This window comes from Choloepus didactylus, chromosome 2, assembly GCF_015220235.1.
Source record: "Choloepus didactylus isolate mChoDid1 chromosome 2, mChoDid1.pri, whole genome shotgun sequence".
Taxonomy (NCBI): domain Eukaryota; kingdom Metazoa; phylum Chordata; class Mammalia; order Pilosa; family Megalonychidae; genus Choloepus; species Choloepus didactylus.
Window position 1 is genome coordinate 33,049,532 of NC_051308.1, and position 15,181 is coordinate 33,064,712.

Below are 15,181 nucleotides of genomic sequence, written 5' to 3' on the forward strand. Positions count from 1 at the left end.
GTAGTATCCCCTGCTCAGTAGTGCTGGCTCATGTTTCTTTCCCCCCACCCCTTCTTTTTTGTGCTGCTGGCTGGGAAGGAAGGCTCTTGAAAATAATCCAGTCTACAGAAGACTGAGCAAGAGGGTTTCAGACATTACTCAGGCCTTCTTAGTTCCAGTACCATGCTTTTTCTTAAAATAACTTTGAGAATTAAGTGAATACTCTGCAAATGTCACATTTGCAGTGTGCATTTATAAACATGCAATATAAATCTAGCAATTGCACTGCAAAACCATCCGCAGCTCACAGTCCATCCAGTCTTCCAAAATATGACTGTGATGCATTTTAAAAGCTGCAACTTTGCAACGAGGTGCCCACAATGTATCTTCTTTGTGTTTGCAAATTTATGTATAAGAACACAAACTGTTAATACAGGATTTTAGCTCACTTTAAATGCTAAGAAAGGTTCCCATGGTTTGTTTTGTTTAGAACACCAATTCAAAACTTTATTAAAAAGATTTTCAAAAATAGTTTCATAAAGCTAAGCATAAGCAAGCCTCGACTAAGCATAAGCAAGCCTTGATGGAGGGGTGGAAAATGGATCATATATCTTTAACCCGCAGAAGTTAAAAGGCTTTTTTTTTTTTTTTTTTTGCTAGCTAACAATGGAAACTTTTTTTTTTAAAGTGTTTCCCTCCCTCGGTTCTGCCAAGCAATAGAAAAAAAAAAAGAAGAAAAGAAAAACTTGTTCCGCTGAGTTCAACCCCAGACAGGCTCACAACTTCCTTCCTGCTTTCCTCCCCCACCCCCCGCCTTTCTCCCTCCTCCCTCCTCCCCAATCCACCCCCAACTTTTTTTTTTTTTTTTTTTAATCGCACATTGAACAAACACTGAAGTAGCCCAGAGCAGACACTGACAGGGGTAGTATCTTCACGGCCGAGAGAAGGGTGTGCAGGGCCTGTCCAGCGTCGTCACCGCGGGGATCTCCCAGCGGAGGAGATGCCCCCCTCTTTCGCACGCCTCTCTCTCATGTTTTCTTTTGTCTTTCATAGTTTGGTGAATAAATCATTTCTGGAGCATTTTTACTTTTAAAGTCATCTCGTCCCTACGAGGCTGTGTCCCTGGACAATGTAGTCTGCACAGAACCCGGGAATCTCAAACACCGCAGGTAAGTTTGTCGGCGTTTTCATGACTCGCCTCTGAACCCTCTTTCCTCACCTCTGTTCTGGAGCGAAAATGGGCTTTCCGGGTTCTGAAAAAGCGGCGGGTTGAGGCGACCGGGAAGGGGGTTTTATTTTGGAGGGTGACGTGGAGTAGAAGTAGGGGGAGAGGAGCGAGAGACGAATATTCCGCGTTTCTCCCGCCCGCCTTCCGGGCAGCTGGCTCCGCGCCGCCTCCCTCGGCGCGTTCCTGGCTTCCCCGACTCGGGCCGCCCAGCTGCTCCGCTGGCTTCGGGCTAGGCTGTCCGGGATGCTGAGCAGCCCTGGACTCGGCCGCGCCGCCCCCCGGGGCTCAGAGCACCCGCCCCCGGGAGGTTTGCAGAGCCCCGGACCGCCGCAGGGCTGCAGCCACGCTCGGCCCGGAGATTTTCCGAGTGCACACAGGTCCGGGAGTCCGCAGAGGCAGCGCGGAGAGCTGACTCGCTGAGCGCGCGCGCGCGCGCGTGCCCCCCACCCCCAAACTCCCCTACGCGGTGGGCAACGCGGGGCGGCGGTTACCCATTCCGGTAGAAGGGAGATGTAAATTCTTGGCCCCGGGTGCTGCCAGGCGCGTGCCCGCAGTCACAAAACACACTTGTTTAGGGGCAGGCGATCAGACTAGTATTGAAAAATGCTTCGGCTGCGGCCTCCCCGCCCGCCCAGGCATTTGTAAGCTGAGGGACACAGCCCCAAGGCCAGGGTCAGGAAGGCAAAGCGCGGGCACGCAGGCGCCCTCCCAGACCCGGGTGCAGGCAGCAGCTCCGGGACGGCAGGTCCTGCTCAGGTTCCCTCCGAGTCAGTCCCTGATGCCCCGAGTGGGTGGAGAAGGGTGACCCTCAAGTCCAGGGACGGGGGCTGCCTGAGAGTGGAGCCGCCCAGTTACCGGAGATAACCAGTGTTTGCTCATGGCCCAGGAGACAGTGAATGAGGTGTCTCATCCTCCGAGCGATCGAAATCAGCCGCTCTCCGCACACAGCACACTTAGGAATCAAGTAGTTCTGCGTCGTTTCTCTGCCGGTCCTCGTGGGTTCGGAGACAAATCTTAGCATCTGGAATTTCAAGGGACCTCAAAGTGCATCACAACCTGGGGTGGGGGTAGAACACCCGGGAAAGGCATACGCCCAACGTCCTGGCGACCGAGCCACCCGAGGAATGTGTTCACGCTGAGCCGCACAATCTTTCTAGGTGAGGCGCCCGACTGCACCTGGTCCGGGACAAACTGGGGTTCCCAGAGCTCCCCCTGAGCTCTGCTGGTGGACCTGGGCCCCTCTCGCCCTCTAACCGCTCCTTCGCTTCACCGACATCCGCCCTCTAGGGTCTTGACTTTTCTCCTTGTGTCTCCACAGCGGATCGGATCCGTGCGGTTGTTTATGGAGTTCTGGGAGGGGGCTGAGCCCGCGGAACTGCCCCCAGTCCGCCTCCCAGGCCATGCCGCCCCATCAGCGCTCAGAGCCGTGGCCACCGGGCCTCCGGGGCTGACCCGGGAGCCGCGGGAGGAGGAGGCGCCCGCGCCGGAGCCGGAACGGGAGCCGCGGCGGCGAGCAGCGCGGCGGACCCAGTACTATGGCTGTGTACTGCTATGCACTCAACAGCCTGGTGATCATGAATAGCACCAACCAGGTGAAGAGCGGCGGCGGCCCGGGCCCCAGCGGCAGTGAGACGCCCCCGCCCCCGGGAAGGACTGTGCTGAGCCCCGGCAGCGTTTTCAGCCCCGGGAGAGGGGCCTCTTTCCTCTTCCCCCCAGCCGAGTTGCTGTCGCCGGAGGAGCCCGGGAGCCCTGGGGGCTGGCGGAGTGGCCGGCGCAGGCTGAATAGTAGCAGTGGCAGCGGCAGCGGCAGCGGCAGCAGCGTGGGCAGCCCGAGTTGGGCGGGTCGTCTGAGAGGAGACCGGCAGCAGGTAGTGACCGCCGGTACCCTCTCCCCGCCAGGGCCAGAGGAGGCCAAGAGGAAGCTGCGGATCCTGCAGCGCGAGTTGCAGAACGTGCAGGTGAACCAGAAAGTGGGGATGTTCGAGGCTCACATCCAGGCGCAGAGCTCCGCCATTCAATCACCTCGAAGCCCGCGCCTGGGCAGGGCTCGCTCACCCTCCCCGTGCCCCCTTCGCAGCAGCAGTCAACCCCCTGGAAGGGTCCTGGCCCATTGCGCCCGGAGCGAGGAACGGAGGACAAAGTCCTGGGGGGAACAATGTCCAGAGACTTCAGACGTCGACTCCAAGAGGAGAGGAGGGTTGCCCAGCCTATGCTCTTCGAAGGACAAGGATGGAGTGGCACCTCTCCCTGGCCCAGCTGCCACGACAGGATCAGTGGCTCAAGGTCCAGCAGCTGCAGGAAGGATGGAGAAGGGGATCCCTGCCAGTCACTCCTGTGGCTCTCCCACAGCTATGGAAAATGACAAGAGGGTCTTCCCTCTGTTGGGAGCCGGGAGTTGTCAGGCTCCCTCACTGGTGGGAGTTAGCTTAGCAATGGCTACAGACGTGGCTGCTGCAGCCACCTCCACAGGGTTATATCGCCTGCACATTCCTGCCTTGAGTGAGAGGTCTGGGAGGGTGGGGGAGCTTGTGGGTGCACATCCCCCTGAGGCTCCAATGGAGAGGCAGAGGCAGTCTGTGGGCAGTGACACAAGCCCAGCCCCAGAGAGGGGCAGGGCCCACCATGGGGAGCCCCCTGGGAAGGTGGAGAAAGGAAATCTGCCCTATGGTATGCTGGGCAAAAGGCTGGAGGAGATGACTGTGAATGTACAAAGCTTGGAACCCTCGAAGGCCCCAAGCTGCTCTGGGCAACCAAGACTCCTGTGCTCCATAGGTCCCGAGGAGGCCCATAGCGGGACTTTGGTGGTCCTGGGGCCTGGGCATGACTCTGACAGAGGGGAGGAAGGATCTCAGATGCTTGGCTTGCTTGGGGACAGGCACATAGCACAGCAGGGGACCAGGGAAGTGGAGGCAGGAATTCCCTCTGGGGGAATGCTGGAGCCTTTGACCTGCTGGAAAGTGGCAAAAGATCTGAAAGAGCCTCAGCGCCTTCCTAGGGACAGGTTGGGTGTGCAGCTGGGTAGCTCCAGGGCTTGGCTGGGCCCCATGGAGGAAGCTGGTCTGGCCTGGACTTGTGGCCTGGGCGAACAGTCAGAGGGGACTTGGAGCCAGCCACAGGACAGAGACGCCCACCACGGTCCAGAGCCGCTGACCCCGGATCGGAAGGAAAAACCTTTCCTGAGGGAAACCTGCAGTCCTAGCAATATACCTGCTGTCATCATTACAGACATGGGCACCCAGGAGGATGGGGGCTTGGAGGAGGCACAGGGAAGCCCTCGGGGCAACCTGCCCCTGAGGAAACTGTCCTCTTCCTCCGCCTCCTCCACGGGTTTCTCCTCATCCTATGAGGACTCAGAGGAGGACATCTCCAGTGACCCTGAGCGCACCCTGGACCCCAACTCGGCCTTCCTGCATACTCTCGACCAGCAGAAACCCAGAGTGGTAAGTCTTGCCCCGAGATCTTTCCATAGCTTAAGCTTCTTCCAACGGTTCTTTACTCTCTCGTGTGTTTTTTGTTTTCCTTACTTTCTGTTGAATTATGAAGACTGATCTAGACCGTGGGGTAGTTGCAACTTACAGTTCTCTGTAGGTGGGTTTGCTGGGGAGGTGTAGAGGCATTGACCATGTACTATGTAGCTTGGGTTGGAGAAGGGCAGGGAATCTGTCACTTCCACTGCTATTTCCATGCACATGTTCAAAATCAATTTTGTAAGGTACTTTCTATAGGTCACCCATGAGTCACTTTGTGGAAAGATGATATTCATGAGTGTAGCTAAAAACTTAAACGGATTAATCTCCAAAGATAGTGAACAAAGTTGTTGAGCATCAGCTTTTGTCTGATCAGGTGAAACACTGAATTCTGTGGTTCATTTGAGTAGAGGAAACTGACAAGGACCTCTGCTAATAGGCCAGGAAATAAATGATCTGATTCTATGACAGGACCCTGAAACCTGTAGATGTGGTTATGGCCCATCTGTTGGTTGAAGAAGCACCAAGCCTCAGTAAGCTAAACCAAGACACTATGGGGCCAGAGTAACTAAGGTGCAGTTTGATGTAGGCATTAAAATGGAAACCATGCTTTGAACTCTGCAGACAGTCCCTTTAGTAACATAAGATATTGTGTTAGGTTGAATAGCCTGAGATAGGTACCTGGGTGGTATCTCTAAGGAAGGTAACTCCTAATGGATATGGTTGTCAGCCTTTACAGGTATTTTACAGGTATATTTCAGATAAGTCTTCATGTGCATCTGTTTGTTTTTTTTAATGTAATTTTATTGAGGTATATTCGCACACCGTATAATCCATCCAAAGGACACAATCATTGGCTCATAGTATCATCATATAGTTGTGCACTCATCACGACAATCAATTTTAGAACATTTTCATTACTTGAAAAGAAAAAAGAACACCCAAAACACCCCATACCCCTTTCCCACCCCATTATTTATTAATTTTTTTGTCTTTATTTTATTACTCATCTGCCCATACACTGGATCCACGGAGTGTTACTCATAAGGTTTTCCTAATCACACAGTCACACAATCATCATCAAGAAACAAGGCTACTGGATTACAGTTCAACAGTTTCAGGTATTTCCTTTTAAGTATTCTAATACACTAGAAACTTAAAGGAATATCTATATAATGCATAGAATAACCTCCAGAATGACCTCTCAACTCTATTTGAAATCTCTCAGCCACTGACACTTTAATTTGTTTCATTTTTTTCCTCCTTTTGGTCAAGAAGGCATTCTCAGTCCCACGATGCCAGGACTAGGCTCATTCCTGGGAGTCATGTCCCACATTGCCAGGGAAACTTACACCCCTCAGAGTCATGTCCCACGTAGCGGGGAGGGTAGTGAGTTTATTTGCAGAATTGACTGAGAGAGAGGCCACATCTAAGCAACAGAAGAAGTTGTCTGAGGGTGACTTTTAGGCACAATTATAAGTAGGCTTAGCTTCTCCTTTGCAGAAATAAGTTTCATAAGGGCAAGTCCCAAGATTGAGGGCTTGGCCTATTAAATTGATTAGTCCCTAATGCTTGCGAGAATATCAGGAATGCCCTAGGTAGGGAAGTTTAATATTTCCACATTTCCCCCCAGTCCCTCAAGGGGACTATGCATATATTTTTTTATTTTTATGCATCTGTTTTGATTTATTACATTGACATCTTGTGGCTATAGCAGTAGATATGACTTTATTTTTGTTGCATGGTAATTTCACTTCTAGGCTGTTTTTAATCTTAGGAGTATCAGAGTGTCTTCCAGAAGACATGAGTTGAAGTTACACTTCTGAGAAAGTCTGGACTTTCTCTTAGCTTTTCCAGAGGGTATGGGGGAAATTCCTAGTTCCGTGTGATACCCTTCTGACGATTTTAGCAAGGGGTTGTTTCGCTACCTTGGGGGGAAGTCTGCATTTTATTATAGTGGATAGCCTTCCAATTTCATCCTGAATGTCAAATACAATTCGTTGTACCTCGATAACATTCACTGCAACAACAGAGGTTTATGTTCTTACTTTACATCCTTTTATAAGGTATTTTGGACTCCAAAACATGTTTCTCTCTGACTATTACCTCAGAAATCACAGTCTGAATTTTTGAAGGCTAGGCATTTCTTTTCATGAAATGCTCATTTTTGCTGATTATCTAGAGGCAAATGTGTATGCAAAATCTGGCCCCAATCAGCCTGACTTTTTGTGGCCAGGAAAAGGCCCCAGACACCTTGCACCTGGTGTCAGGAACAGGCAGGGCGGCTCAGAGGAGGGTGGGGCCACCTGGAGAGGATGGCGGTGTGGTGGTTGGAAAATGCTTCTCACTGAAGGCGTGGCCCAGATTTCTCTGCCTTCTTGCCCAGCAATTAGAGGTTTAGTAAATAAGAGGTGGTCCTCTGCTCCACTCCTCAAATTTGCTTTTTAAATCCTGAAGTGTGGCGTCACAGCCCAAGTTGCTTTAACTTGTTCTGCAATTTTCCATTTGCCCTTTCTAATGGTGGATTAGAAGTTCTTTCTGGCTGGTTTTCAAAACAGTTTGTATGTGTTGATATTGTTTGGAAAGGGTTCTTAACAGGAAGTGAGCTAAAGGGGAGATAAACAATGACAGGTGATATATTTATGAAAAAATGAAAAAAAAAATAGCTATTTTCATTTGCCAGAGAGACGCCACTGAGAAACCAGAGGATTACGTGGTGTTCTCAAATTAGCTGACAGATCCAGAGGTAGAAATGAGGCCTGCCTTTTGCCCAGCCTACCTTCCACTTTTCAACAGGTTTTCAGACACCTACAGAGTAGAGCCAGGGAAGAAAAAAATCCCCTGCCAGCTTCACTTTCTGAATCGTGTGCAGCTGATGGGAAGTATGTGTGTTTGGGGTGGGTGGGGTGGGTGGGTAACCAACTGGAAATTATGGGATCTTAGGGACTTTTGAGCTTTTGGTTGAGTGCCTGCATTATAAATTTTCTTCTTGTACAGATTGTTATGCTGTAGCCTTATCTCTGTGATACCAGAACATCTCTGCTCATTGGGTCAAAAATCACTTGATTACCTGAATATTTTGTCTGCAGAAGGCCAGACATCTTGATTTACTGGACCTTTTGGCTAGGCTTTTCAGCGTTTTATAGATAAAACCTGAGCCGGCGCTGTCTGAGGCTCTACAACACTGCAATCTCTTCTCTGGACTTTGCTGCTTCTGACTGGTGCTACATGACACCACATGTGGACATGCTGCCTCTCATCCACTCACACTCACACACTCTCTCATACAGGTTTGAAATCGCAGGTTCAGCTTTCCAATCACACATATCAACCTCTAGCCCTCAGGCCCACACTGCGAAAGTATTTTTTTAAGTTGCCTTGCTTTCCCAAAGTAAGATCTTTCCCAAAGAGTAAGATCTCCTGCGGCACATTCCTGCTGAGGGATGCTGTGTGCAAGTAGCGGGTGACAGCCCGGAGGAAACCCCGAAGCCTGCCTGCTTTGTGAACTACCCTGCTGTCTGGTCTTTCATGCAACTCATCACTGTTGGAAGTAATTAAGTCCAGAGTCAGTAAAATGGGGAAATCAGAAGACTTCCCAGTACTTAAAAATAAGGTGAAAAGCAAGTTGTTTGGAGATGCACTCTGAAAATTACTTAACCATTTAGGTTATGCAAATCAGCAAAGGGCTTTTTACTGGAAGGGACTGTGGTGAGAAGTCGAGCTCTCCTCATTTGCTTCCATGGGTAGGAGCCGTAAAGACATCCTCAGAAACATGCAAAGTGCCTTGGGCCTTGCGTACAGCTCTGGAGGAGCCTGACTGATATGTCTGACCCCCTGAAGCCGAATGTCCCACGTTTTTGCATCTGCAAATCTGTTTACAAAGGATCAGACACTTAAATTTCACACCTAGCATGTAATGGCTTAAATGTCTGTTCGGGGCATTCATCTTACTGTTGGGGAACATTCACACTAACAGAATTGAAATGCGCTGAACAAGGAGGGTGTTCTTTCTTGTTCTTTAAGAAGATTGAAAGTTAGCAGTTCTTTTTTTAGCTTTTTATAATTCCATTTAAGAGTATCTGGGTCGTGGAAACCCCATGTTTAAAATACTGTGTTAAAATATTAATGCATCGTATTTTAAAAAATTGTTTTTGTTGGTTTATTTCAAAGTTGCACTATAAATTATGTTGATAGTTGATAGGACAGAAGTACACTGTCTTAGTTATCTGGGTGATATGTAAAAAACTGTAATACAAAATCTTTGTCTCCTTGGTACTAATTTTTAAGAGCTATTGGAATTTTGTTTTCCTTTGTGGTTTTTGTTGTTGTTGTTGTCGTCGTCTGTTTGTATTAACTAGTTAAAATTTTTTTTTTATTTCTTGGTGAAAACCGAACTCCCTTACATAGAAATAAATTCAAACAGTTTTAAATGGCTTTATGTGTTTTTGAAGTGTGTAAAAATTTTAATTGGGTAAACCAAACTCAAATTTCATTGCCTTAGAGGAGGACTTAAAAGTGAATCTAGTGGTGAGTGGAAAATTCTTTACTGGATGAGGATGTTGAAGGCCTATATTGGGGAGGTTATGAGTTTAGGTTGCGTGTGGTGTTTTCTTAAGATGGGGCACTCTTCTTCGCCGTCAGGTATGTGCCGAGGATCCTTCTGGGAAGTCCTCAGCAGCTTCCAGAGTTGGAAGACCCTGAGAAACATGTGAGGTTTTGGGTGTTACTCTGATCTGTTCAGGGGTGAGGAAACCAAGGCCCAGAGAGGCAAAGGAACAAGGACACACTCATTGGCTTTGCCTCTCTGACTCCGTTTCCTTCTCTGAAAATGTGTGAATTGTGTAACTATGTTCTCATGGGGTCTGTCTGGTTCTAACTCTCTGGGGATAGTCAATTCTAGATAATTGGTTGGAAATCTGGTTAGGTGAGGTATGCATTCAGGTGTCCACAAATGGACTTTGGGCACTGAAGCCACACTCTGGGTACATTAAATTTTGTGCTTTTGCTTGAGAACAATTGATTGATCTGCCTATTTTCTGTATCTTTACCAGGAGAATGGTTCTTTTAAATTTCACACTGAAAAAGCATCACCAAGAGAAATCATCAGTACTCGAGATGTTCATTACACTGATATAAAAGCTGTGCTTGTAGGATACTAGAACATTGACCTAAAAAGTAAAAGATGCATTCTTTATTTAGGGCCTCTGGATGCTGAGGCTTTGCCTATGCAGAGCCAAAACATCATTTCAAAGACCTTGTTTGATCAAAGATAAAAGTAATTCAGCCAGCTTAAAATCCTGGTGTGGTAGAGAGTAAAAGAGGTTGAACCTCGACATTGCTACTTTCCACACAAAACTTTAGGCATTGCAAAAATATAGCTCCAGACTTACCTAGCCTTTAGGTTTCACAAGAAAAACTTACATTAGTCGATTGATATGTTTAGAGAAATGTTTTTAAGGCGCTACTTGAATCATTCTTAGAACTTTTGTTTTCAATTCCTGAATTGCTACCAGAGTCACTTTTCTGATTTTGTTGGCACCTACCTGTTAAATGTAGTTACAGATTAGATTAGTTCTGTGTAGTTTATTTATATTCCTGGTATTGATAGCATTGTTTAGGCTGATTTTATTTTGTCAGGTTTCAACTTAGTTCTCTAAAAGTCGAACTTTGAAGTATTTGACGGAAGGGGTTTTTTTATCTTGGTAGAACAAGCTTTGTAGACTCAGGTAATCAGCAGGTGATTTGGAATTAAACCAGAAACTCCTCTAAATCGTGTTGCAATCACACCATCAGCGTGAGGGATCTGTCCGTTTTAATAGGTGGTAAGACCTCAGCGTACATGGATTACACACATTGCACTCTCAGTTCCATGATATGTATGCCTTGCAATGATTTTTTCTGACAAAGTAGAATTAGCCTTTTGCGAATGGTGTATTTTTCATGAATTAGGTGAGCTTGTTTTAAAAACCAAGCTGTGAACCCTTTGGTGAATCCTTTAGACTGCCAACAGCCATTTTCTCATCTGAATATTTGGAATTTTGTATGTCCAGTTCTCCTGAGACTGTGCCACTCCTGTGACTGCATTCTATTAACTACTGAACCAAATGATGGTGGTGGCACAGATCTCAATGACTCCCAGCAGCTAAACAATGTGAGAGAAACATCCAGCACCATGACTTTCCTTCAGACCCATGGGTCCAGTCTGTCTGAATGTGGAGGGTTCCCTTGGAGGTCTGGAAGAGTCTCCTGATCTGGCCTGTGGCCCTGTAGACAAGCTGAACTTGCTGTAGTTCTGCCGCCAATCTGGAGTCTTATTGTGGCCCTCCGAGAATCCTCGTCATCTGCTGGGCCTCCTCCCTATTCACTCCGTCTTCCTGGTGGAGACAGCAGCCCTGGTCCATTTTTCCAGGAGTGAACAGTTATTTTAAAGACAGGTCAGTTCTCTTTGGCTGAAAGACACCATAAGTATACATGAGCTCATGAGGAAGTTAGGACTCTGTTTATTATTAAAAAATAACAAAACCTTTTCTATAGTTATGTATTTAACATTATATAAATCTTAGATCTGGGAGACACTTTAAAGCTCATTGCCTCCAATACCTGTGTTTCAAAGATGAGGAAAGCAAGACCAGAGAGTGTTTAATACAGTTACAGGACCCAAGCTGACATTCTTCTTTTCATTAAAAAAAGAAAAGAAAAGACAAACTTTATTAGTGGGTAAGCACCTTATATTTGGAGATCCACTTTGGCCTTAAACACAATACATGCTTTAAAAAAGTTTGTTAAATGAATGAGTGACTATGAATGAGAGAAAATATCTCAGCTGCATTATCTACCCATAAAAGAAATATTAAACCATCTGAAAGACGAAGAACAAAGCAAGTATAAAAAGGACAATGAAAAAGCTCATTGCCCACTCTGACCTTGCTGCCATGGGGGTAATGGTGCTGGGCTTGGGTTTAGAAGACCCCGGGTGCAATCCTGGCTTTACGTATACAAGGCTGCAACACGGCTATAACGGAGGGAGCATAAATTTGACCTCATGGGGTAATGAGAGTTTGATGATGTAATGTTTAAAAGTGCCTTGTATAGCCCTGGCACATAGAGGCTCCGTGAACGTTAGCTGAGGTGGAATTGGGAGACATTGTCACTACTAGTGAGGCAGTGTCCGTCTGGCAAGTATGTTGGACCTTCTTGGAAGAAGTGCTCTATAACTATTCTGGGATTTTGTTTAAATTTTACTTTAATCCCAGTACAATCCTGGAAAATGATTCTGCCTCAGCCGTAAAGGTTGGAATGGAATTAATTTCTCAAAGATCAGTACCTGTGATTTCACAGGCTATTGTAGAACCACAGCCATTTCCTTAAATATATTCCATTGAACATTTGGGATAAGGCTGGCCTTACCTTATATTTCTGTTTCCTAGTAGTTTTCTTTTGTTCATATGGGGAATCGGGGGATTACTTAGAAGACTTAGAATCAAAGAGATGGGTGAATAACTTGATTGGCTAAAGTGCAGGCTGTCTGGGGAGTATACAAGCCTCAAGGAACAAGGTAAAGATGACACAGTTTTGCAATGTGTGCAGAAAAGACTCTGATGTTTCTTAGTTTAAGGCAGGGTTTCCCAAGCTTTCCCTGATGAGAAATGACTTGCAATAATCACTTTACCTGTAAGCCAACACGTAGGCTTTTTATGAACTTGTCTGGCGTGTTTCTCAACAATTCCATTAATTTGCTGTTGGAAATCTGATCTTCCCCCCCTCTGTTGAGCTTTATTGGGCATTTTATTGACTTGATATCACTTAGTGATTGAAACCCATTCAACAAAGGGTATCTCTTGAAGCCCACTAGTCAATACTACATTTTTTATTTTCTGAAATTTTTACTTCAATTTTGCTCCAAACCAGCTATTAAATTTTATAATATAAATAACCAAAAAATAGGAGCTACAGACAGTAAACAAGCTGGGTGAACTTCTGCAATTCGTAGATGTGTATGATTTAATTTGAGCGGATATATTTTTATTTTCCCATTTCTGATTAAGTAGGAAAGCATCTCACTCAATCTGGGGTGGTGGTTGTGAATTTTCAACTAAAGAGGAGCCTCCCTTGTGAAACTCACTGTTGCCCTGTTAATCTAGCATTTTACTTTTGTGGTAAGATTCTGGGTGGAAAGGGAAAATGAAATGATACTGCATCTCAAACAAAGGCTTTGAGATTATTTCCAATGACCTGGTGACTAGGATGAGGGTTTGCCTAACCCAGAGACGTTAATATGCATTAGTGATGCAGGGTCAGGGCCTGTTCTTGGCCAAGAAGAACCCTTCTGATGGGTGGTCCATTTACTCACATTTATAACGCATTGAGGGAAGGCTTAAAAGAAGTACTTTTGCCTTTTGCTTTTTGAGCATTGACAGCAGTTTTTTAAAGAGATCTCTGCATCCTGCCATCCCTGCTCCCCCATCCATTTATTGAGAGTGGATAAACTGAATATAACCATCTTTCCAAGAGGAAGCTGTAATGCATTTTATATTACTAGCATTTAATTCACACAGGAAATATTCAGCTGCTGCAGACCATGGGGTTTGGTTCTTTGGTTCCTTGGTGGCTGGCCATCTGCACAACCCAGCCTGCAATCTCTCTTGGTATGCTGAGTGTTTTTGGGACCTGGGCAGTTACCGGGGAGGTCACTGCACCCCCAGGCAGTTCCCAGCAAGTGTTTTTCCAGTTTTGCAGACATTCTTTCCGGGCTCAGCTCAATTTGTTTTCGTCTTTCTCTATGGCGATTGATGACTGAGCCTTAAAATGTATAATTCAGCGGGATTGCTTGTTATGTGCTTCTTCCACAGTTGTAGAGGAGCTGGTGTTTGTCTAATTCTCTGCTATGCATGCCTGTGTAATGGTTTCTTTTTACAAGTTAGCGATTTGGTTAGTGGGTTTGATAAAATAGACCTTTTAAGTGTATGGAAAGGATGCTGGCTGGTATGAAGAGGAACTTGGGAGGGGATCATGTCTGTAATCCTTATCTAACCTGAATCTATTAGCAGGAAACTGAAAAGGCCTGTGTATGGTAATGAGATAAACAGTTTAATCTCTTAACAATGTCGAGTGGAAAATTCAACTGCCAGTAGCTTAAGAAATGGCTAGGAGGTTTTGTTGAGGACAGCAAATCCTGAGACCCAGATTGCTGAGCCAAGGCTAGGAAAATTGATTGCTGCCTGCTAATGCTGGGGAGTAAAGAAAACACTGTTAGGGTTTGGGAAACTATAAAGCAGTCCTTACAGATACAAAATGTGTTAATGTAGAGGACATTTTGAATGTTCTATAATTGAATTTTAGTTTATATGAGGTCATTGCAACCTTTTCCTCTTTTTCTCTTTCTCCTTCTTCATCATGTTCATAGTCAACACAGGATTAAGTATGCATTAGTATTCAGTGTCCTCTAGTACCAAGTAATTTAGGAGACTCGGGGCCTTCTCTGAAAACTTTACCGGGCATATCCTAGGAGTGCAGTGTGCTGGAAAGATGAGAGACTCTCAGATTCAGTGTGTGGCCTCTGTGGGCTTTGGTATCTTCATCTGTAAAATGGGTATATTGATAAAGTCTATGTCATGTGATCTTTCTGAGTCACATATATAGTAGTATCTGTAGAGTTATTTTGGGAGACTGTATATTTCCTGCCTAATTTTAATTATGAGTACCATGACATTGCTTTTAAAGTTTTCCAAAATGAGGATGGGCTGTGGCAAGCATCGTACTTGCAAGATATTCTGACTTCTGTGTTGCTTACAGATAAATAAAACGCTATGTCAAAAACAATCTTTATGTCCACTGCAGAGACAGTTCTGAAGTGGATGAGGCAGTGGAGGTAGGAGAGCAGGGGCGATTATCCTTTTCCACTTCAGTCGCTGCCCAGCCTCCTCCTGCCTGCGTGACCATCTCCGTCAGAGGGGACTGTGTACAGAGTTTCCTTCCCCTGTGGTTTGTTCACTTGTTGGTGGAGATGCAAGTGTGGCAGACATAAAGGAAGGCTGGAGAGAGGAAGGGGCCACCAAGCAGGGGTCTGATATTCCCAGAGCAGGGCTGTCACCTCTGTATAATGGAGGGGAGATTGCTTAATGGGAGCATTGATTTTTCCAGTGCCCTGTAGTGGTTTTCTCTTCTGTGTCCTGGAATGTGAACAAGAGGAGCTCAACAGAGTCTGGAGTTTTTAAAGCAGACATTACATACTGGGTGCCTCCTGTGTATGGCCTGCTAGGCCCGGATACTTGTGTCTCTTTTCTCCTGTCCTGTGTCAGGTTAGAAGCTGGATCTCTGTTCAGGCCCGTGTTGAGCAGCAGATGTTGCACATGGGAGGCTGCCCAAACAGCGGCACTTATCTAACACCCATGTCTGCAGATACCTGTGCTGAAGAGAACGGCTTAATTGATGCTGTCTTTGTGCCTGGAGACCTGCCCTCTAAGACCAAGCTGTTGCCAACAGACATGCTTGAGATTTGTGAAACGCA

The 15,181-nt window shown here is 46.4% G+C and overlaps 1 protein-coding gene across 2 annotated transcripts in view; it reads left to right on the forward strand.

Moving 5' to 3' along the window:
* The first annotated feature begins 870 nt into the window (after nt 1–870).
* The window catches only part of ITPKB (inositol-trisphosphate 3-kinase B), a 116,010-nt gene continuing 101,699 nt past the window's right edge, over nt 871–15,181 (forward strand). Inside the window, exons 1-2 of one of the 2 annotated variants that reach the window (XM_037822758.1) lie at nt 871–2,364; nt 2,526–4,647. In XM_037822758.1, coding sequence (XP_037678686.1) covers nt 2,743–4,647 — 1,905 coding nt within the window. In that variant the 5' untranslated portion in view covers nt 871–2,364; nt 2,526–2,742. The remainder of the gene's footprint in view (nt 2,365–2,525; nt 4,648–15,181) is intronic. The other variant, XM_037822753.1, reaches the window with a different exon arrangement.